At 38.8% G+C, this 25,456-nt stretch overlaps 1 protein-coding gene across 1 annotated transcript in view; it reads right to left on the reverse strand.

The window, feature by feature from the left end:
- The window catches only part of fam204a (family with sequence similarity 204 member A), a 39,786-nt gene that overhangs the window by 11,837 nt on the left and 2,493 nt on the right, over window positions 1-25,456 (reverse strand). The window contains exons 3-5 of the mRNA XM_061910787.1: window positions 23,692-23,722; window positions 23,498-23,603; window positions 22,121-22,210 (exon numbers count right to left, since the gene is read on the reverse strand). Of these exons, the coding sequence (XP_061766771.1) occupies window positions 22,121-22,210; window positions 23,498-23,603; window positions 23,692-23,722 (227 nt within the window). The remainder of the gene's footprint in view (window positions 1-22,120; window positions 22,211-23,497; window positions 23,604-23,691; window positions 23,723-25,456) is intronic.

Genomic DNA, 25,456 nt, shown 5'->3' on the forward strand with positions numbered 1-25,456 from the left:
TGATAATGACCATGATCATTTTGGTCACAATAACTGCTGAAAGTTTCATATCTTTGCATTCCAAATGGAATTAAATTATGGGACGGATTAAGTATAGAGCATAAACATTGTATAAATGTAACTCCGTCTATGAAAGAATACAAGCACACGGTGTTTGCAAACTATAATGAACTGTTATCATGGACAAGGGTAGGAACAAATGAGCTAGGTATCTTTCTACTCCTTTTAATCACATTAAATTGTTGTAAATAAACAAGAGTTTTTTTATTCTGTTGTAAATTTTTAATATGATCCAAATAAATGTTTATATTTACATTTTAAATTGTAAAAATGTAACAATGTGACATTCCTTAATGAAACATTTTAAGTAAAATAAAACAATTAAACCACACCATTGAGATACAGTATAAATTAGATGTTCAGCGAACGCTTTTTTTAAATCTACAATATAAGAAGCCAGATTGTCAGCTTTATTCAGTCTCCAAGTAGTTAAATGATCTAATCTAGTGATTCTCAAACTGTGGTAAGTCTTGTGGTATGCCAAAGAAGTCTGTAATAGAGTTGTACGGAATACCGGTACTAGTATAGTACCGCGATACTAATGAATCATATCCGGTACTATATCGCCTCTAAAACGTACTGTTTGTAAATATGAACTGTATATGGAGTATTATTGATGATGATTGTGCATTGTGTGAAATACTAGAGTGGCCAAAGATATGAAATCCATCCATCCCTCCATTTACTACCACTTGTCCCTTTTGGGGTCGCGGGGGGTCGCTGGCGCCTATCTCAGCTGCATTCGGGCGGAACCCTGGACAAGTCGCCACCTCATCGCAGAAGATATGAAATATACTTGTTAAATAAAATGTTTGCCTCGTTCCTAATGAATACTTAGGTCTACTACGCTACTGTATTTTAATGTTGGTCATTGGGGTGGTTTTTAGAAACAAAGTTGAGGAACCACTGATCCAACTTATTGCATTTATTGTCAAGCAGGCAAATGGTTTCCATTCCTATTTGTTTTTTATACTTTCTGATGTTTTCCTCATAATTATTTTATTTATATTGTGGTGTATCCTCATGAGAACCGGCATCCTTTGCAGTGAACATTTGTTTTCGGTCTATTTCTTTTGTCAAAATGACAGATTTTTGGAAAAAATAACCCTGTTATTCAACACATAAATGTACACAGTAGTGGACACTGGCTCTCAGGACGATATGTCAACGTTAAGGAAATACAGGATCTAATGTAAGTATGGGATTTGCCACATTTATGAATTGAATCTTAAAATAGGAACTTCACTTTTTTAAATTAATTACCCTTAATTGAGACAAGACCACGTCTTTATCTTTTCTGCGTGTTCTAAATAGTGAAAAACTGCTAGCAAGGTGCAGCTAACAATGCAGGTAAATGGAGTCATCTATCCTGCCCATTAAGCACTCTAAAAAAGATACAAAAACAACAATGCACAATTTACATGCCGTGACCTGCATATCAACCAAGCAATAGCAGTATTGTTATCATAAGAGGTAATAAAGACAAACTACTTTTGAAAACACCATGTCTTGCTCACCGAGAGTTTAGTTAACTGCTGACTTACCTTTGTATTTGAAAAAGTTATTGCTAGATTATAAATAATGCGTCGCGTTGCATATAGTCAAAGTTTTTGGCCATAAGCCGAGAAGTTGGTCAACTTTGTACAACTTAGACCTGAATACATCGCTAAGAAGATGCGTCAAAATGCTTGTTTCATCCCAACATTATTTACTTGAGTGAGAACTATGCTGAATGTACAAGTTTACACAAGTCTGTGCTGAAAGATACAACCATCCTAGTGAGAGCAGACATTATAAATGACTGTTTTGTTCCCATTTTGTTTTTCTTGACTAGCAGTTAGCACTCGTGCTACATGTTGGTTTAATTTTTAACCATAGGGCTGGATATGCTAAGCACCCAGCTTCTAAAACTTGTAGCTCAAACCTCATAGTCAAGCTTAAAAAAGATAAGGTTCTCAATCAGTATTTGTCCCAAAGTAGTCGTTGCTCTAACAATTTCAGCCACAATTAGGAGTAGTTGTTGTTGACAGACGCAGCGTCCGTTGCTACACAGACTGTAAAATCAATGCACCCAGGAAAGAAGTTCCAGTAATGCTTAAAATGCTGTAATTTTTTATTATCTAGTTATTGTTTTAATGGATGTGTCTGTAAATACATTTCATACATACTTACAGCTTGTATATATTGTTTTTGAGGGTTATATAGGCAGAATACATCAGACTTCGATTACCTGCATTGCGAGCTGCCTCTTTCTAATGTTTTTTTAGGATTTAAAATGCCCAGAAAAGAGAACGGTTTGTGTTCGTGTCTAAATAGGGATGGTGAATGATACGCAAATTTCAAAAAAAGAGTGCAGTACCCCATTAGGATAAAAACGATCAAGTAAAACAAGTTGTTGCGATTTGTAACATAACAATTTCTTCATGCGGAAATCTCCACCGTTAAATTGTTGAATCATTTTCTCAAAAAGGCCAATCAACAGACAAAGCAAACCCTGCCAACATGTCCAGTTTCTTAGTTGGTACTTGGTTGATACCTGTGATGACAGCTTTAGTACGAAATTCAGTAATATTGGAATTGCTGTGAACAATGGGCACCACGGAAGCTTGAATATATGCAATGCGCGATTATTTCAGTTACAATGCTAAGTCCCTGTGCACATCCTAGTGGGCAGCCTCCAAAGAGCTTTTGTAATCTTGCCACCACTTTGACAAACACAATTACATGACAGGCAAAAGAAAAAGAACTCCGGGGAGGACACAGACGAACATCAACGTCTCAATTTTCGCTCCAAGTAATCTGATTTGAGATACACATGACGTTTCATCGTTAGGGAATAGACACAAAAAAAGTTCACTTGCTTGTGCGCAATCCATTATCTTGCCTCTTCTGAGTGGGGTAGGCTTATTAGCAAGCTTTGAACTCACACTTAGAATAATATGCCATCAACAGTTTTATAAGCTAATTAGAGAAAACAGTCTAATTACTGAGTGACTGGCAATAAAATGGCAATCATGAAAAAAGAAACCACGGGTGCTAAGCTTTCACTACCACCAATTAAGGCCTAATTACAAACAAATTATATATGTGTTTTGCTGTGGGCTCCAATTTAAAAATGGCTTTAATTAAAAGAGAAAACATGCTAATTAATTAAATGGCACACACATCGACATTGAAAAGTATGCTTTGTCTATCAAGTAATTAATGAAATACAATAATCCAAATGAGATTCCCAGGCATTTGATAAAAGCTTTGTACCCATTTTTGAAATCCATTTCAAAATTAATGGGCAAAAATCTAATATGAGTCATTCAGAGATACAATAAAAGTTCAATCCCTGATAAATTGCTTATGATGATGGAGGAAAAGAACAAAGAGGAGAGTTTCACTAAACTCTCTGCATGGTGGCCCGAGGGGGGTTGCAGTGGGGACAGTCAGCCTAGCGGAAGTCAAAATCTGATAAAGCCCGCCTTTCTTGAACGCTGTGCTCATTAATTTCTTGATTACAAACACGGGGAGGGCAGAGTAAAGGTGTTGAGGGGGAAGAAAAAAAACAATGTAAACATCATGAAACAATTTTAGTTGTGTTCTTTGTTTTAGCTAAGCTGTCACGTTGCCTCTAACAAAACCTTTGTTTTACAGCTGTTAAAGCCAGCTTTACAAAGAGTAGATTTCAAGGACAGTGAGGCTTCCCTTTCACGGAGTGCTACTGAAATTTGAGCTGTGCCATAATGATCATCGGTACACTTTAATGAAACAAAATCATAAAAGGTTAAAGTATATTAACATTTTGTTAAATATTACTATTTCATATTCCGTTGTCTGTACTAAGCAGGTATATGAGCACCCTTTGAGAGAAAAAGAGGAACCTTTCTATTAGCCCTAGGTGATGCCACACAAACCCAAAAAGAACATTTTGAAAATCAATTAGGTGTATTTCTACACTATATTTTACCATTGGACTTTTTTCTCATCTACCAACCTCGTTTGACTGTCTTTTTGAAACCTATGTCCCATGTAATGTAACACACATTTTTTTTTTAGTAGATCATTTACAAAAATTATTATCATTAAAAATGATAATAATAATAATAATAAGGGACGGCGAGGCGCGGTAGGGGAGTGGCCATGCGCAACCTGAGGGTCCCTGGTTCAATCCCCATGTAGTACCAACCTCGTCACGTCCGTTGTGTCCTGAGCAAGACACTTCACCCTTGCTCCTGATGGGTGCTGGTTAGCGCCTTGCATGGCAGCTCCCTCCATCAGTGTGTGAATGTGTGTGTGAATGGGTAAATGTGGAAGTAGTGTCAAAGCGCTTTGAGTACCGTGAAGGTAGAAAAGCGCTACAACCCATTTATCATATATCATTTAAAATGTGATATCAACGCTAAAATTCGCTCCATTCTGTCCACTAAAGACGCTGAGATCATTATCCATGCGTTTGTTACGTCTCGCCTCGACTACTGTAACGTATTATTTTCGGGTCTCCCCATGTCTAGCATTAAAAGATTACAGTTGGTACAAAATGCGGCTGCTAGACTTTTGACAAGAACAAGAAAGTTTGATCACATTACGCCTGTACTGGCTCACCTGCACTGGCTTCCTGTGCACTTAAGATGTGACTTTAAGGTTTTACTACTTACGTATAAAATACTACAGGGTCTAGCTCCATCCTATCTTGCCGATTGTATTGTACCATATGTCCCGGCAAGAAATCTGCGTTCAAAGGACTCCGGCTTGTTAGTGATTCCCAAAGCCCAAAAAAAGTCTGCGGGCTATAGAGCGTTTTCCGTTCGGGCTCCAGTACTCTGGAATGCCCTCCCGGTAACAGTTCGAGATGCCACCTCAGTAGAAGCATTTAAGTCTCACCTTAAAACTCATTTGTATACTCTAGCATTTAAATAGACTCCCTTTTTAGACCAGTTGATCTGCTGTTTCTTTTCTTTTTCTTCTATGTCCCACTCTCCCCTGTGGAGTGGGTCCGGTCCGATCCGGTGGCCATGTACTGCTTGCCTGTGTATCGGCTGGGGACATCTCTGCGCTGCTGATCCGCCTCCGCTTGGGATGGTTTCCTGCTGGCTCCGCTGTGAACGGGACTCTCGCTGCTGTGTTGGATCCGCTTTGGACTGGACTCTCGCGACTGTGTTGGATCCATTGTGGATTGAATTTTCACAGTATCATGTTAGACCCGCTCGACATCCATTGCTTTCCTCCTCTCTAAGGTTCTCATAGTCATTATTGTCACCGACGTCCCACTGGGTCATTATTGTCACCGATGTCCCACTGGGTGTGAGTTTTCCTTGCCCTTATGTGGGCCTACCGAGGATGTCGTGGTGGTGTGTGCAGCCCTTTGAGACACTAGTGATTTAGGGCTATATAAGTAAACATTGATTGATTGATTGATTACAATCCTTCACCTCAAAAATATACCTTCATGTTGGCTACTAAACATTACTGTATAACTACAACGGGTTTGAAAACTAACAGTGTTTGGATTGTAATCATCAAAGTACGATTAGCAGAGTGGACAGTCGTTAACGTTGTGGCTCTGAGAGAAAATGAAAGTGACTACAAGTAAACTAGCTAGATGGTTCGTTAACTAGCGTTTTGGTGCGTCCGATTGCCCTGTCCTGCAACTCAACAAATTTTCCTTGGATGATCATTTTATATATATATATATATATATTTTTCTATATATATATATATATATATATATATATATATATATCTTTGGGTGCCCCACGATTCAATTCAATTCAATATCGATTCTTGGGTCGCGATTCGATTAAAAATTGATTTTTTTCGATTCGACACGATTTTCGATTCAAAAACGATATTTTCCCGATTTAAAAGGATTCTGTATTCATTCAATACATAGGATTTCAGTTACCCCAGTCTGCTGACATGCTAGCAGAGTAGTAGATTTAAAAAAAAAAAAACTTTTATAGTTGTAAAGGACAATGTCTTATCAACTGATTGCAATAATGTAAATTTGTTTTAACTATTAAACGAACCAAAAATATGACCTATTTTATCTTTGTGAAAACATTGGCAACAGTGTGTTGTCAAGCTTATGAGATGCGATGCAAGTGTAAGCCACTGTGACACTATTGTTCTTTTTTTTTTTTATAAATGTCTAATGATAATGTCAATGAGGGATTTTTAATCACTGCTACGCTGAAATTATAACTAATATTGATACTGTTGTTGATAATATTCATTTTTGGTTTGTTCTGTGTCGTGTTTGAGTCTCCTCTCAATTGCACTGTTTATTGCAGTTCTGAGTGTTGCTGGGTCAGGTTTGGTTTTGGAATTGGATTGCATTGTTATGGTATTGCTGTGTATTGTTTTGTTGTATTGATAAAAACAAAACAAAAAAAAACAAACAAAAAAAAAACAATTTTTTAAAAATGAGAATCGATTCCTTCCGCCCGATTGTAGCTGAGATAGGCGCCAGCACCCCCCGTGACCCCGAAAGGGAATAAGCGGTAGAAAATGGATGGATGGATTCTGAATCACACACACATGTATAAATATATAATACATATATACACATGTATACTGTATATATATATATATATATATATATATATATATATATATATATACATATATATATATATATATATATATATATGTATACTAGGGGTGTGAGAAAAAATCTAGTCAAATACGAATCGAATACGTCGCGCGATTCAGAATCGATTCTCATTTTTAAAAAATCGATTTTTTTTATTTTTTTTTTATCAATCAACAATACCATAACAATGCAATCCAATTCCAAAACCATGTGGCCCGCAAAAATGTCAATATAGCACTTGACCTTCTCATGCTAAACATATTTGTTTTTTTTTTTCATTTTGACAGAAAAAGGTACTATATGCTATTGCAGTGGTTCTCAACCTTTTTTCAGTGATGTACCCCCTGTGAACATTTTTTAAATTCAAGTACCCCCTCATCAGAGCAAAGCATTTTTGGTTGAAAAAAAGAGATAAAAAAGTAAAATACAGCACTATGTCATCAGTTTCTGATTTATTAAATTGTATAACAGTGCAAATTTGTAGTGGTCTTTCTTGAACTATTTGGAAAAAATATATAAAAATAACTAAAAACTTGTTGAAAATAAACTATTGATTCCATCATAAATAAAAATGTCTACACATAGAAGTAATCATCAACTTAAAGTGCCCTCTATAGGGATTGTAATAGAGATCCATCTGGATTCATGAACTTAATTGTAAACATTTCTTCACAAAAAAATAAATCTTTAACATAAATATTTATGGAACACGTCCACAAAAAAATCTAGCTGTCAACACTGAATATTGCATTGTTGCATTTCTTTTCACAGTTTATGAACTTACATTCATATTTTGTTGAAGTATTATTCAATAAATATATTTATAAAGGATTTATGAATCGTTGCTATTTTTAGAATATTTTCAAAAAATCTCACGTACCCCTTGGCATACCTTCAAGTACCCCCAGGGGTACCCGTACCTCCATTTGAGAACCACTGTGCTATTGCATATCTTATAAACTGTAGTGTTGCATGATCATGTCACAAGGTATTCCAAGCATTTTTTTGCTATTACAAATACCTACAATTTTGTTTGTCCCCCTTACTTATAGCACTTTATTAAGAAATGTGTTAGTAACATAATATAAATAATCAAATGTGCAGGCAATTGTGTGTAATAATATAATGAGGTTATTATACATTTATATTTGTTGGGATCCGCTTTTTGGATCTTCCACATATTATTGTTTATTGTTCCATTTTTATTTTCACTCTCCATCTGATCCTATTTCCTGTTTTAGTCGGTCACTATGGTAGCTTATCAGTTTTCACCTGTTTCTCATGGCCCTGCACACCTGTCCTCACTAATCACCTACCTTATATAAGCCTGCATCTTTTGTTGTTCAGTCTGGGATCCAAATTTGCTTTCACGCAACAAGTTACGCCTGCACTCTGTCATCGTATGTATATTCTCGCTAGCTTTTCACGCTCAGCCATTTGTTTAGTCCAGCTCTCATGCTGTATGTTTTGTTTTACTCTTTAATGTGTCTATGTGCCAGTTTAGTTCTCATTTTTGTATATCCTAGCTTTTATGCTAGCGTCTTTGGTTTGCCTTTCATTAGCACCAGTGTTTTGTTTCATAGATCCTTTTCGTTAAATAAATTGTTTATATCTTACCTTTGCTGTGTTCACTTGTTGACGCATCCACGAGGGAATCGAACCCGGCATCACAATGCCGAACAGGCGTAACAGTTGGATCCCAGCAAGTAAAAATAATTCCTTCGCGTCGAACACAAGGAAGGACGCCTTCGATGAAGACGCGTGGTTGGAGCTCATGGCGTGGGAAAAGGAGAGACTCCGTTGTAGGCCAGAGGTGTCCTCCGAAGCCGCACGTGCTGCCCCGAAGAGGCGTGGTGTCCAATGGAGGTTTCCCCCTCACGGCAGCAACGCTCCTACTCCACTTCATCCTTCCCATGGACACAGCCAACTTCACTCCGACCAGGATTCACCGTTCATGACCGGTAATCATTTTGGTTCATTTCCCTAACACTCCTTCAACCGCCATGACACCTTCACAAAATGCCATAGTGACGACATTTGGGGTTTTTTCTCCTTTTTCAAAATGACATGTTGGTCAATTTAAAGGGGAGAAGTCTGCCCACCTCCAAACCTCCCACCACCCTCCCTTAAGGTCAGTCCCTGACCATAGGGAACGGGTCTGGGATCCCCGTCTGGAGGGAGGGGCTAAGGCCTATAGCTGTGGTGGGGAAGTAGCTCAGATGCTAACTGTCAAACCGCAACCTCCTATGAGGCCACCTCCACCGATATTCCGCTTAGCTCCTCCTAGTAGACCTCCTCCACCTGTGTTTCCCCCGGTCAAGCCACTAAGGCCACCTAGACCTCCTCCACCGACTTTTCGACTCGCTAGTCCACTACCTACAGTGCGCCCTCCGCCACCGGTGTTCAAGCCTAGTCCCAGTCCTGGTCCGACTTCTGGCCAACATTGTAGATCAACTCGTAGACTGACGCGTAGTCCGAGTTCTGGTCCGAGTCCTGGTCCAAGTCTTGGTACTAGTCCTTGTCATGGTCCCCGTTCTAGTTCCATCCCAAGCCTGGTTTTCATACCAGCACATGACTCAAACCTGGTTTTCATACCAGCACCCGACTCTAACCTGGTTTTTGCACCAGCATTCGACTCTAGCCTGGTTCTCACGCCAGCACCAAGTCCTCACCTGGTTTTCGCACCAGCCTCAATGCTAGAGCCCACTCCAGCACCAGTTCCTAAGCTGGAGCCCACTCCAGCTCCAGCTTCAGGGCTGGAGCATACACCTGCGTCTACGACAGGGCTGGAGCCCACTCCAGTACCAGCTCCTCGACAAGTGCCAGTACCAGCACCACGCCGCCAAGCGCCGGTACCAGCACCACACCGCCAAGCGCCGGTACCAGCACCACGCCGCCAAGCACCGCCGACGACGGGGCTGGAGCCCACACCAGCATCGACGACGGGGCTGGAGCCCACATCAGCGCAGACGTTGGGGCTGGAGCCCACGCCAGCACCACCGACGACTACGCCTGCATTCACGCCAATGACGACTCCTGCGGCTTCCACACCACCAATGACGACTCCTGCGGCTTCCACACCTCCGACGACTCCTGCGGCTTCCATGCCGCCAATGACGCCTTCTTCGGCTGCAGCACCCGCATCATCCTCGCCAGCTGCACTCGGGCCTGCTTTGGCTGCAGTCTCCGCACCCTCGTCTACTGCTTCCAAGCCTGCAATGTCTTCGGTGCTGAAACGTCATCCTCCACGTCTACCACGGGTGTGGCCTCTGCGAGGTCGTCCGCCTCGCCGGGCACCTCATACTGCAAGTCGGCCACTGATGTGGCCTTTTCGAGGTCGCCCGCCAAAACGTTTTTGGCAACGGCGTTCCATCCGCCGCCACATGACTTGTCCACGGTGGATTCGAGGGCACGCGACCTGGCGACCCTCCACCCTGGCCTCCCTCCACCCTCCCTTAGTGTGTAGACTTTCTGGTTTTGGGGAGGGGGTTCAAGTTTTTTCTTTATTATTGTTTTGAGACATCTGGTATCTGTCTTTTTTTGGGGGGGATACTGTTGAGATCCGCTTTTTGGATCTTCCACATATTATTGTTTATTGTTCCATTTTTATTTTCACTCTCCATCTGATCCTATTTCCTGTTTTAGTCGGTCACTATGGTAGCTTATCAGTTTTCACCTGTTTCTCACGGCCCTGCACACCTGTCCTCACTAATCACCTACCTTATATAAGCCTGCATCTTTTGTTGTTCAGTCTGGGATCCAAATTTGCTTTCACGCAACAAGTTACGCCTGCACTCTGTCATCGTATGTATATTCTCGCTAGCTTTTCACGCTCAGCCATTTGTTTAGTCCAGCTCTCATGCTGTATGTTTTGTTTTACTCTTTAATGTGTCTATGTGCCAGTTTAGTTCTCATTTTTGTATATCCTAGCTTTTATGCTAGCGTCTTTGGTTTGCCTTTCATTAGCACCAGTGTTTTGTTTCATAGATCCTTTTCGTTAAATAAATTGTTTATATCTTACCTTTGCTGTGTTCACTTGTTGACGCATCCACGAGGGAATCGAACCCGGCATCACAATGCCGAACAGGCGTAACAATATTCATACATGTGCAAAGTTACAAGCGCCCTTTTGAGGAGCAGCCATAATTACAATGTGGCCCGCAAAGAAAACGTTTGACACCCCTGATGTAAACCTTGTGGAGCCATTATAACTGATAAAAACACATCTAGCTTGTAGCAGCATCTGCAAGCGAATCCTCCTAACTATTGAAGCAAAGCACGCAATAATCTCTCTTTAATTCTTTTTTTGTTAAGTGTACTGCTGTTTTTATTGCTGAGATTGTTGAACTATTAATGCCTGGTGAGTTTTGCAGCATCAATTTATTACCTCATATAGGAATCATGTTCTTCATATAATGTTATCATTTAACATCTGAAAAAATAATGTCATGTTTTAGTAATTTCGGGTTAAATAATATTACACTAAGGTAGTACCAGTATTAAATATGTTATTCCGGAAGGTTAGTACTATTGTTTCAAATTTCAATTATCGTAAATTACCGTGATTGATTACAGCTAGTGATGTGACGAGATGTGCAGAGGCATTGAGGCGCGTCTGGAGTAATTAAGGGGGCGTTTCCGCACAGCGCCTATCAAGGCTTACTTCACGTGTGAAGCCTCACTGCCAGGCCATACCACGTGACAGCTTCGGGACGCGGTTCAGATTTCGCCAGGAGATGTGCCAGCGATTAAACACATACACAGTCCAAACTTCATTGAAAATGTGGCATTTTGAGGTTGCGGTCAGTTCTGAATCTGGATTGAAAATACAAAAAGAATTGGCTTTGCCAAAAACAAAAGATTAACGGCACATGATATTAAATTTAAACTTAATCCAAGCTGGAATTTTAGTCGACTAAAAATTACACAAATTAAACTATGGACTAAAATTTAATACATTTAGAAGACTTAAATACAACAAAAAAAAAACACATTTTAGTAGTAAAACAATGAAAAAAAGCAAAAAAAAACAACACTAGATGAATTGTGTTGTCATAAGATCAATTTAATTGCTATTCCCAACTAGGAGACTTGTATCTTTCTTCTGCAGTACAGGTTTTATCATTATTTTGAGCAAAATAATGTAATATAATAAACTTGGTGAGATAATGGTGGATAAAATAGTCAAGTTTTAAAACACATCTTGACAAAGACCTAACCAAAGCAAATGTATTTGAATATCATAAGTAGCAGAAGTAATAAGATCAAGTGACTATATCTAAAAAATGTGATAACGTGAGCATGCAAGTTACTCTGATCGGCAGAATACCGTGTACATAATAGGGTTGTTCATGTGTCATCTATTGGCTCTTTGAGGCCATGTAATGTAATTTTGAATTTGTATGTTCTTAAGGTCCCGGAGTCATGAAATTGGCCCAACAGCCCGTATTGTGTAAGACTGAATAGAGTTTCTGTTTTGAAGTGGTAATGTCTTTCTAATAATTGAGATGAGTGCTACGGGGAGACTCTACACTCTAACGTGGTGTGACAGTCTTTTGTTAGAAAATAAAACTACTTCCTGCACATGAAAGACAACCTCAGTTTCAAAAGACCTTACTTGCACTGTTATTTTACGAGGTAAAAAAGTAATCAATTATTCATTAAAACAATAACAAGAGTTGATTACTAAAATAATAGTGTGGCGTTCAAAGTCTATGTTTGACTGGCTTAAAAACAAACATTTTCTCTACAATTAGTAAAATTCTCAGTGTAGTTAAAATAGAACATTTGTCTTATCCATCAATTCAGTTTCTGTTCCGCTTGTCTTTATTCAGCTGGGGCCTGTACCAGCTGACTTTGGGAGGAAACGTACACCTTGGAGTGATCACCAGACAATCACAGGCCACATACTGACAAAAAACAATTCACATATGGGTAGTTTAGTCTCCAATTAACCAAACAGGTGTGTGTTTTGGATGTGAGAGGAAGTGAGAGTACCAGAAGTAAACCCATGCAGACACAGGCACAAATGCTTCGACTGAAGGGTTGAGCAATTCATGAACTGGAAACTGTGGGAACACTAGCGTCAGTGTCCACAGTAAAAACAGTTTAACATTGTCATGTGAGAAAAAGTATGTTTGGAGCAGTCAAGGTAATGTTTTAAGAACGAGGAACCAGAATCATCCATATTCAAACAATGCCCAAACTTATTAGCAACTGTCAAACATGGAGGTGGAATCATGCATCTGGGCTGTTTGGTGGTACCGGTGTGTTACACAAAGTGGGTAGAAAAGTTAAAAAGAAACCTCCAAATGTATCTGAAACTTGGACACAGTTGGGTGTTCAAAAACAAAACCATATCCAATTATATTTACAATCCACAAAGTATGTGAATATACCATTTAAACATCACAAAATGCCACAAATTCAGTCAGCCATTTTGAATATTCGGCTATTTCCGGAGATTGATGTCACTCTTGTAAAGCTTCTGCACTCTGACCATGTTATCAGGTCAGTCATACTGGAAAAACGCAAAAATTAAAAAAAAAAATGGGCTGTCTATTATTCACAATCCCTATATAGAACAAGTACACATATGTTTGTGTCTTTTTATGCATTTTAAGTCAATTAAGTTTAAATAAATAAACACATAAAAAGTCAGCTAACTACAGTATGGAGGCTCTCTATTTTGCCTACAAAACTCCCTCAAACACCACCCAAAACCCGCAAACAATACTCTATTTACATCTTCTGACCTGAATATTAACCAAATATAAGTAATCTTGTTATAAGCGCTAACACAGACAAAATATTTTAATTTTTTTGTTGCAGTAATGCAACATACCGTATGTTGATGCTAACTGCCGTAAAACTCTAAAGAAGAAGTTTATTCAGCACTGCAGCATTGAGCAGGCGAAGTCTTAAATGCTACCATTCTGCTACTGCTGCATCGCAGCCCGGCTCATCAAAGTTGTTCTGGATTATAAATCATGGCTCTCATTTGGATATTAGGGGGACGTAGCCACAAATCATATATCTGTAACACTCAGTTTATACTCACAGATGGAGACAAACACACTACAGCAGAAAACAGTGTCAGTAGCAACATTTGTAACCCTTTGTCGTGTAGATTAAAAATTATTATTTATCTAAAGAGGAATTTATGGACATCGTATCAATTGTTATCACAGTGAGAGCAGAAATTGTACAATAAGCGATCGTTTAATTATGTTTGTAGTTTGTATTTCTTGTTTAGCGTTTAGCAATACTGCTACATAGGGATTGAAAACATTTTTCTGGTTCCGATTCCACTTAAAATTCTGCTTAACCATTTGTTTTTTATCGATTCTCTTATTGACACTTATTTGGAAAAATGATGGATTAGCAAAAATGTTGTTTAGTTTAGAGCAGGGGTATCAAAACTAATTTTAGCTCAAGGGCTGCGTGGAGACAAATGTGTGCATAAAAATGTGTTTTCTTTTGCATAATTTTTTAAATGAATTAAGTAACGTTTATGAAAACCGTTTTCCAAAACACAATATAAAATGTGAGATACAACAGGATAATGCGTACATTTGTCATTTGTTTTCAAAACAGTTACAAAAAAGTGGGACCCCAAAAATGTACCATTGGTGCGTGCAAAACAGTAGCAAGCAGCTGTGCCCCTTGGACGAGTTCTAATACTAATCAAATATAATCCCATAGGGCCTTGACTTTGACACCACTGGTTTAGAGCTAAAAGGATCTTATAAAGTCAACAGTAAAGTCTTAAGAGTCACATAATTTAGAAAAAAACTTTTAAAAATATATATATTTTTTAAAATGTATCTGTAGAATTTGAATAAATACAACTTGTGGACATTACACAAGAATGTAACATTTTGTAACATTTTTAAAACTTTTAAGAATCTTTGTCATCTACCTAGAAAATATACCGTGCAATATACTCTGCAAAGGTTAGTTTAGATTTACAAAGTGAAGCTAATATAATGACATTGAACATTAGACATTTCAACCTTCTTTTGATAAAATGTTGCTGTTTATTGCTTACAGATTATGCAAACATTATATAGAAAATATAAGAATATTGTGTTTAAGAATAAAAAAAACTGTAAGCCATGATCATCAAAGTTGTATTAAATACAGGCTTGACATACGTCTCTTTACATGAAATGAGTTAATGTCACAAATTAGTATCACATTTGAAGTTATTTGCTGACAAACATGGACGTTTACACGATGTTATGAGTTCCACCTGTATAATATAATGATTAAACAAAAATGGGATTGGATTGAACATTCACCTACAGAAGGAGCATTGATGTGGCAAATTGTTGTAAGTTTTGAACACAAACTTAGTCACTGCTGGGTGAGTTTTGTCGTTGCTGGCCAAGTGCTACTCTTCCCTGCTGCAGCAAAAACCTGCACCGGACATGAACTGGAGCCATTACTGCCCACCTCTAAACCAGTCAGAATATGTATCCTAATGCTCATCTGAATGAGAAGCCATTCATTTAAATTTAATAGGTAATAGCTATAACATTATTGGCGGTATTAGTACCTGTTTTATTTACGTCAAATGACTGCTGCTGCCTGGGATGAGATTGGTGCAATTCAAAAACACGACATTCATTGTGTGCTGTATGTTCAAATGTTTTAGCATATTGCTTGGTTTTCCTTCTTTTGATGAAAGTATTAAAAGTAGCGTCGTCGTGGTTTTTTTAATAAAATGTCGGCAAACTTCGGTGCGCGGTTTCGCCCAGTAACACCACATTTTGCTGGCGTCACCAAGTACAGTTCGTAATGACATCATCCCCACATGGAAGAACAGTTAAGAGATCCGCTAGATGAAATGGAAAGCGATTCCAAGGATTTGATACACAGGGAAGCGGTTCTGAATAAGAACCGGTTTTCGATTCCCATCCTTCCTGCCACGTGATGCTTGGTGTTTCACTAAAGCCAGATCTGTTTAGCATAGCTTGTAAAATGTGTAGCTCATCCTCCTTATATCCAGGATTTAAAATATATGGTTCTGGACAATTATTTGTCCCAAAGTAGTCGTTTTTGGCTCTCGCAAAGTCTGCTTGATTTGCATTGTTGGTAAGGGAGGGTTCTACAGCTGCTACCTCTGCGTCACACAAGCAAATGCCATCAGGTTTGAAAAATTTGGTTTTGCATTATAGGGCCCCTTTAATATGCATCGCCTTGCTTGGTGAAAGCATATTTAGTTATACAGTAGATGTTTAATATACTACTACTGCGTTACTACTATCAGTATTAATACTACTACTGTCATAAATAATGATAAATATATATTATATATTCATTAATAATAATTAATACGTTCATTATAGTTTGGGATCATTTGGTGCAGGCAGACCAAAACCCCAAATTTGGTTTGGTTCTGTCCATTAAGTCCTGGACTGCACGTGACCAAACAAACAGACAAACTCCACTAACAAAGAAAACGGACTGTAGTCAGTTATACCAGACAAAAAATTGCAAATGTGAATGGACCCTGAATTAACTCGACCAGCGGGGTCAATTATCCAGCTAAAATTATGCCACAAGCTTGATGATGGCTACACAAAGTGGTTGAGATCATTTGACCAAATATAAGTGGGGTTTATTGTTTAAATTTAAATGTGTATGTATAATTTAGAGGAAAAGAAATAATAAAATAAGTTGAAATTTATGATCACATTTTATTTTTTAAACTATTGACTACGTACGCTGTATAATCATTCCATTCCCAGAAAACTAGTTTTTTGTATTGCGTTACCTATCAATATATTTATTCTGTATGTTTGTGTGTAATTATAGAACAATGCATTAATTCCAGTTTTATAAACCAAACCAATTATCTTTTAATGGAAAGTGAAAATTCACAGCATACTTCCCCACAGGTTAAAGAATGCTTTTGGCGTGTAGGCCCTGTAGCTTTGGAGGCCTAAAGTGTTACCAACTTTCTGCACGGCTTCATTTAGCTGAAATAGCTGCAAAATCAATCTGTCAAATACAGGCTTATGGATGCTATCACATCTCCTGATAGAGCTTTGGGCTACACTGTGTGTCAGTCACTCAATGTTATGCTAATTACAGAATTAATTAGCCCATGTGAAACTTATAAGTAGTGTGTGTGCATTTATTAAAAGATAGCGACCCGGTCTGCTTAATTGGAGGACTTGGACCTTTGAAACTACTGAGCTACATGGACTCATTTGGAAACGGGGAATTCTTTCACATGTGTCATCTATGGCTTCTAAAAAGAAGTGTTTAAAAAGAGGTATTAACATGATGAGAGGAAGAACCTACAGACATCTTTATGAGAGAAGAGCCCCTAACTGCACGGTTTAAAGGAATACATTAGGGAGCTTTGTCTAAGCCATGCAGACATTTATGATGGTTTGGAACCTATGAGGAGAAGTGTTTTTTTTTACTCCATCTTTAAATATGTAAAACAGCTCATGTCATGATGCACTAATCAACAACAGTTGTTTTGAATCTCAGAGATTAAAAACATTAAGAAAAAACTCAAACTCTAATATCCCAAATGGGTGACTAAGAACATTGACATTTGAAAAATGTCAGCTACATTTGACCACTTGTTCACATGAAAAATACTTTAAGTATAGTAAATCCAAACAGTGAAAGATATACAAACAATGAAATTCTGACAGCCAGCTTTCTGTCTCCCCTTCAGTACTCTTAGAATAAACATTGATGTCAACATGTACCCGTGTTTTCTTTACAAAACAATGCCTTAAGGGACAAACAGGCCTCTTTAGTTCTTCACAGCTGTCAAAAGGCTTTTGCATATTTTGCTAAGAAAACCTTTTCCTATTTTTTCTGAGAAAAACCTGCCTCAATCATGTCTTGGTCTTAAGACCATAAACAAACCAAACATCTAAGGCAGTGCGTACCAAATGAGCCACTCAATTATAACCTTGAAATTGATTCTGGGCACACCGGGGAATATTGATCCTCACAATATTTGTCACAGAGCCGAGTCATAAGTCAACAGGCCTCTAAACAAACATGTTGGTCCTAATGCTATCTTCATAACAGTCTGCACCTATTAAAATATACCATTTTCCTTTACAACTGATTATAGATTTTTTTTTTTTTTTAACTTTTTGGCCTGATGCAATGGTTGGGTGATATGGACGAGTGGTTCTCAAACTTTTTTCACCGAGTGCCGCCTCAGAAAGAAATTGTCTCTCCAAGTACCACAAAAATAAAGACTATTAAAAGACGGTAGCGTTGTAGTCCTGGGTATTCATTTAAAAACAAGGTATATGTTTTATTTAAGAAATGTATTTAATATTTTTGGCTGTTGAAACCTTACACACAGTTTTAAGAGTAACATTGTGTTTGAACATAGGAACATACAATTCATACAAACAATACTTCAATCAAATGATTTTTTTGGCGTACCACACAGTTTGAAGATCACATATGGACAGTATGCAAAATAAATAATACACATTTGGCCGAAAACAGAGCTTTCAATTATTACTACCGTTACATCCTTGTAATCCATGTTAATGACACATTCTAGCTATGTCCCGCAAACTTGACAGTGACAAGCGAACAAACACTTATTAAACGCAATGTACCATTCTCGCTAGTGGCTAAATTTCGTCCACAGTGCAAAAGCCACTTCTAAGTCAGCAACCCTCACCTCCATGGCGGAAAATAAACTGTACTTCTTACAAGTACGATTATCACTGAAGGACAAGAAATAGCTCAACCTGCTACACTACACACCATAGGAGGATATGCTAATTGCTAAGCTAGAGCTCTTGAACGTAAAAGGTGGGCGAATCGATACAAATATGGACAGTAAGTAGAGTATCAATAAATGGTCGGTACTACATGGTCAGTATGTTTTATTATCCAAAAATCATTTGTCGTTTTTGTTTACATACTCAGGAAATAAGTCTGAGTTAAAGGGCAATACCCCGTGCTGGGTTTCCCGCCGCGCTTTGTTGTTAAGGCGGCCGCCTTAACAACAAAGAGCCACTGCTTAAACTAAAGTCTTAACAAAAAAAAAAAAGTCTCAACAAGTTGCTCTGCTTAGTTCTGCGACTGCCTCTGTCAGTATGTCTCTCCAGCACCCAGCATTGTCCCACCCACAGAACCATCTGATTGGTTACACGCAGAGCGGTAACAGCCAATCGGCATTACGTATTCAAAGTGCACGTAACAGCCAATCAGCAGTGCGTACTCAGAGCGCATGTAACATGGAGCGAGCAGAAAGGTGTTTCAGTGGCCTAGTGGTTAGAGTGTCCGCCCTGAGATTGGTAGGTTGGGAGTTCAAACCCCAGCCGAGTCATACCAAAGACTATAAAAATGGGACTCATTACCTCCCTGCTTGGCACTCAGCATCTAGGGTTGTAATGGGGAGTTAAATCACCACAAATGCTTCCTGGGTGCGGCACCGCTGCTGCTCACTGCTCCCCTCACCTCCTTGGGGGTGAACAAAGGGATGGGTCGAATGCAGAGGACACATTTTGTCACACCTAGTGTGTGTGTGACAATCATTGGTACTTTACTTTTAGCAGGTAAGGCAGCGAACTCTCCCCAAATGATAATAAACACCTCCCAGTCAACTACTAGTAACATCACTATGAGCCCGTTGACGTTCTAGAAACAAGCAGCAGCTCAGCTCGCTCGCAGTACTTGAGGTGAATGCTAATTAGCTATTAGCGTAACGTTAGCTCACTGTGCGGTGTGTGTGCGTGCGTGCGCGCTGTGTTGAAGCATCAAAAACAACATAATGTTTAATGAAGAGTTTCTGTCTCTGACAGTTGATATAGTAATGTAACTCCTTCATAAATCCTACGTGAACTCCATGGTGTTCAGGGATGAATAGTCTCTCCTATTGTTTTGGACTATATTTTCATCTATAGTTACATTAATCATTAGTAATGTAGCAGCCTATTTTGGAATGGCAGGGTCCCTGCTATCACATGTTAATAAAAATATAACATTTACATAATAAAAAACAAATACAGGCTTCCCAAATGCTTTAATAAATCAACCAGAGACCCCAAAAGGGACAAGCGGTAGAAAATGGATGGATGGATGGATGGAGTTGAGCATATGTCAGCATGTGGCCCCATTTTTAACTCTTTTTTTCAAACCTTTATTGCAAACGCTTACTTACATTAATTTGACTTTGTATGTCATTATTTTAGTATCTCAGGTAAATAGGACTGTTTTGTTCTTACTATACGGAAAAAATATTGAGATATATATCGTATATTGCCATTCAGCAAATGGAGCGGAAAACACAACCAAAAGTTGTAGGCTTCGTCACGCGACGAAGCCGGCCTACGTCACCACAGTCTGTAGTCTATTGCCCGCCAGGCTGTGGTGGCAGCGACGAGGTGGAGACGTAATGGCGATAGGCCGAGATACACCGATCCTTACACCCACCCATCCCCGGTCCCCTCCCCCTGGAGAGTCACCACCTTAACTAACAAATTTTCTGGGGGAAACACTGCCTTGTCTGACGTGATCAAAAATGTAATCATTCAAGGATCTTGAAAAGTTCATGTCTGTATCAGCATTGGTATGACAGATACTGTCCCTATAACTACTTGGTATTAGATGGATATCGAATTTTGTAGTGTCGCCCAAAACTATTGGAAGGAAATAGTCAAACAATACAAGAATAAGTGCTTACTATATTTTAACTAAGGTGTAGTTAGGACCATGTTATAACAAAAAGAAACCCAATAGTAACAATAAATTAGCAAGAACATTAATAATAATTTTGAAAAAATATTACAACCAGAAATGTGTTACACAACTATAAATTGATTAACGCGGACCCTGACTTAAACAAGTTGAAAAACTTATTCAGGTGCTACCATTTAGTGGTCAATTGTACGGAATATGTACAGTACTGTGCAATCTACAAATAAAAGTTTCAATCAGTCAAAACCACATACGCCAAACTCTGAGTCTTGGCAACCTGTTTTAAAATGGTTTTATCATAATTTAAATAACATAAAATATATTGTGATATACATTGTTATCGGAAGAGGCTGCAATATATACAGTGATACAGATTTTTGGCCAAACCTTCCCTTCCCTATACGTCCTGAAAGTCTACTCATCCGGGGGATCAGAATTTTTTAGTTCGAACATGATGATCGTGCTGCTGGGACTCATCTTCAGTAAGTTTCTGGGACTTGGTCAAATGAAGTTATCACTGCTAAACAAGGAGAGGTGGAAGCCAGACTGCTGTCACATCCCATCACAGCTCTGGCAAAACGCAAAGCAGGTGCCAGAGAGGCAGGCACCTCGGATCAGGCAAAAACCATCCACCAGCACTCTAAGAGGCTTTCTGAGAGCACACTGCAGGTGCCAGTCATATTGGGATTTTTGTAAACCTTCAAATTTGACCAGTCTGTTCACTGCTTGGATAAAATCATATCACATCAATCTACTCATACTTACAATAATTTACCAATATTTTACAATGAAAATCATGGAATTTAATCAATGAATGATACAAATTATTTTTCTAAACCCTTGTTTCCTGATGATTTGCAAAAAATAAACACATCAGCTTAAAATGGAAGCACAATATTTTGAATAACAATTAAAATATTTGAAATTAAATAAATATAATAAAATGTGTGAGCGTGAATACCTAGCTTGTAGATTTGGTGTAAATTTAAGGAAAATATTGTTTCCCTTTATGACTTGGGTTGCTGGGGACTTCGCTTTGACATGGCTTCAAATGCCACATATACATACTGTAATAATGTTATCAGGGAGCAGGGTTAATTAAACTAATTTACACAAATTACCAACTTGTAGCCATACAATAAATTTGTTACGCTATTAATTAAATTCCTGAATTTGTGTGGCATTAGAAGAATGTGAAAGCACAAACAGTTGTCCATGTAGCATTTTGGCAACTATTGCAAAATGCAAACAAGTATTGGTCGCCCTAAGCAACGTGTATTATGAAACAAAAAACTCCCAATTTGAAAGAAAAATACAAGCAAAGCACAGCAAAGCAAAATAGCTCTACCGATATGTTTCTTTTTAAAAAGGATTACATGCACGCAGTCTACATTTGATGGTAAATTACTTGCAAACTACTTGATCCTTGATGCCTACCAAGCCGGTAGGTTCCAAAACTTCAGGCACTGCATTTAGGGACATGTACACTTCAAAGGTACAAAACTCATACCTGCGGAATGATTTAAGAGTTGGCTTGAAAGCAATGTACCCTTCATTAAAAAGCAGAGCCAAAAGTCCTTTAAAACTGCAGCACTTCAAAACTAAGGGGAGGGCTTTCCATTAACTCAATGGAAAAGGGCTGCAGGACTGAATGGTGGCTGTCTGGGTGTGTTTATGTTCTTCTATGTCTTTGCAGCAGAAATGGCCACGGATCCATTAGCCTGATTTGTCACAGCAGGAGCACCCCAAAGATCTCTTATCAGCACAACGTACCTCTCGAGTGGCGAGTCTGTCGCTCATCTCCTCCGCCTTTGCAACGTCCCCTTCAGCTATGGCCGTCTCTATGCTCTTTTCTAGGCCGGACTGCAAAAGAGAGAAAAAAAATCAGCTTTTTTGGGGAGGAAATAAGGGTAGTGAGGAAGAAAAATCAAAGAGTAACTTCAAAAGTCCCCAGGGCCGTATTTTTAATACGATTGCCATTACTACAAATATGTAGATTTCTCCTCAGAAATGAAAACCTTTTTGATTGGATATTAGAGGGGAAATCTTAAAAATGCTACAGGAGATTACCAAACATAAATGTGACTTTAATTACAAATTTCCATTACGGGACGAAGCAGAGCGTTCTGATCGAAAGGCACGTCTGCTGTGATGAGCCTATCTAAGAAAGCAGACCACCAGATGTCTTCAGCACCAAAATGTCATCATGCTAAAATAAAATATATCATGAGGAAGCTGCAACTACAACTGTCTCCTCTGACGAAATATTTAAGAACTAAAAATACTGCATATAGATGACAGCAAAAGCGAAAAGTATTGTTCACTTCAAAATAATAATTTACACGATACGCCATCACTCCCGTTACCAGCTATAATTAATTATTATCAGTTGACATTGAATATTAACAATATTAAATGTATCTTTTGTACCCTAAGAGCAAAACTGACAGACCTTCATTATTTTCGGCAAATAAATTATATATGAATTATAAGGAACTGCATTTGACGGATTGAGGGTGCCTCATTATATTAATGAAAAAAGTTTTGGTTTAATTCAGCTGGTTAATCATTTCCTTATCATTATCCTTTCAGAGTTGCTACAGTCAATGTGGATAAATCAGTCCAATCTTAATTTATTGACATAAAAGAAATACACCCCAAATAATTAAGACAATCATTTGAAATTAAAATGAGAACAGCTGTTAATTTCTGGGTCATCTAAAACAAGCTCGCACTCATTGTGCTTCATTTGCAGTTTCTGCGTACTTAAATTGTAATATTAAAATGCACAATTGCGAAATTTTCATGGATTTCTTGAAGTTATTTCTCCAACCATCCTTTGGGATTTTACGAGGATTTGCACAGAGGAGGAAAAACTTAGATCTCACTTTAATCTCAACTACACTAGAAAGGAGTGTCTCTAATCGTATCACTAAATGTAACTGAACATAATCTTAAATATTCTTTTCAATGTCAGGTTGAGTATCAAAACGGATTCTTCTAATCCATATGTCATATCACATAAAACAATAAAAGGACACAGTGACACGGAAACACAAAAGGATTTGACAGAGGAGTTTCCAAAAGCCATCACAGACAAGGCCTTAAACCTTGCAATCAGATAGCATGGAATGCAGAAGGTTTTATTACCTTCTGTGGGGGGTTGGAACTTGCAGGGGGATAAAATCGATCATTTACACCAAAATACTGCTTAAGCCCATCCCAGTGCTTCTCCGACTTCTCCTGCCACTGACACCTGGGAGGACATGGTAAAACTCATAGTCAGTATTCAGCAAATTACAAATCAATGTAATTATTTTCTATATACTAAAATATTTTGATACCGTGTCTCTGTTGGCTCTTTGATTTTTGTTCCTGTCAGATGACAAAACAGACACTGTTAAACATACAAACATTTACAATATGAAAATATAGTTTCATATTTTAATTGCATCCATGAAGCATTCACGGTGCTTCTGTTTTGCAACATTGTTTTATGTTACAGCAATATTCCAAAATGGAATACATCCATTTTTGTCCTCAGAATTCTACAGACAATACCCCATAGTGACAATGTGAAAGTTTGGTTTTGTTTTCTTTAATTTGCAAATGTATTAAAACTAAAAACATCACATGTACATAAGTATTTACAGCTTCAATACGTTGTTGATGCGCCGTTAGCAACAATTACAGCCTTGAGTTGTTTATTTTAATACTATGTGGAGGTATGCGATGATGCTATGCGATGAAGCACCTTTGGCAACAATTACAGCCTCGAGTTGTTTATTTTAATACTATGTTGTTGTATGCGATGATGCTATGCGATGAAGCACCTTTGGCAACAATTACAGCCTTGAGTTGTTTTATTTTAATACTATGTGGTGGTATGCGATGATGCTATGTGATGATGCTATGGATTGATGCTATGCGATGATGCACCTGTGGCAACAATTACAGCCTCAAGTTTTTTTTTTTTTTTAATAATATGCGGTGAGATGGCGACTTGTCCAGGGTGTACCCCACCTTCCGCCCGAATGCAGCTGAGATAAGCTCCAGCACACGCCGGGTAGATGGATGGACTATGCCACAGGCTTAGCACACCTGTGTTTGAGCAGTTTCACCCATTCTCCTTTGCAGCACATCTCAAGCTCCATTAGGTTTGATGGCAAAAGTTGGTTTTCATCCAGAATGTTTAAGGACAAACATAAATGTATTCAATTTTAGAATAAGGCTGTAATATAGAAGCATTTAAGTCCCATCTTAAAAGAAAATTGGCAGAGATTAGACAACCACAGATCAGTTGGGGACGTCTCTGAGCTGCTGACTTGTCTCTACACAAGACCATCTCTGCCTGGCCCCAACTATGGACTGGACTCTCACACTATGATCTAGATCCACTCGATGTCCATTGCACCGGTCGCCCATGGGGGCCGGGGGTTCCCACATCTGCGGTCCCCTCCAAAGTTTCTCATTGTAATCCCATTGGGTTGAGTTTTTTCTTGCCCCGATGTGGGCATGTATATATATACTGTATATATCCATCCATCCATTTTCTACCGCATATTCCCTTTGGGAACACGGGGGGCGCTTGCGCCTATCTCAGCTACAATTGGGCGGAAGGCGGGGTACACCCTGGGCAAGTCGCCACCTCATCGCAGGGCCAAGACAGATAGACAGACAACATTCACACTCACATTCACACACTAGGGCCAATTTAGTGTTGCCAATCAACCTATCCCCAGGTGCATGTCTTTGGAAGTGGGAGGAAGCCGGAGTACCAGGAGGGAACCCACGCATTCACAGGGAGGACATGCAAACTCCCCACAGAAAGATGCCCAGCCCGGGATTGAACCCAGGACTACACAGAACCTTTGTATTGTGAGGCAGTCCCACTAACCCAGGGGATTCAAACGTATGGCCCGCGGCCCGAATCAGGCCCGCAAACAGGTTCTATCCGGCCCGCGGGATGAGATCTATCGTCATGTCCCCTTAGCAGAAAAACAGCCCCAAAGCATGATGTTTCCACCCCCATGCTTCACAGTAGGTGTGGTGTTCTTGGGATGCAATTCAGTATTCTTCTTCCTACAAACACGACAAGTTGAGTTTATA

The sequence above is a fragment of the Nerophis ophidion genome, linkage group LG09 (assembly GCF_033978795.1).
Source record: "Nerophis ophidion isolate RoL-2023_Sa linkage group LG09, RoL_Noph_v1.0, whole genome shotgun sequence".
Classification (NCBI taxonomy): domain Eukaryota; kingdom Metazoa; phylum Chordata; class Actinopteri; order Syngnathiformes; family Syngnathidae; genus Nerophis; species Nerophis ophidion.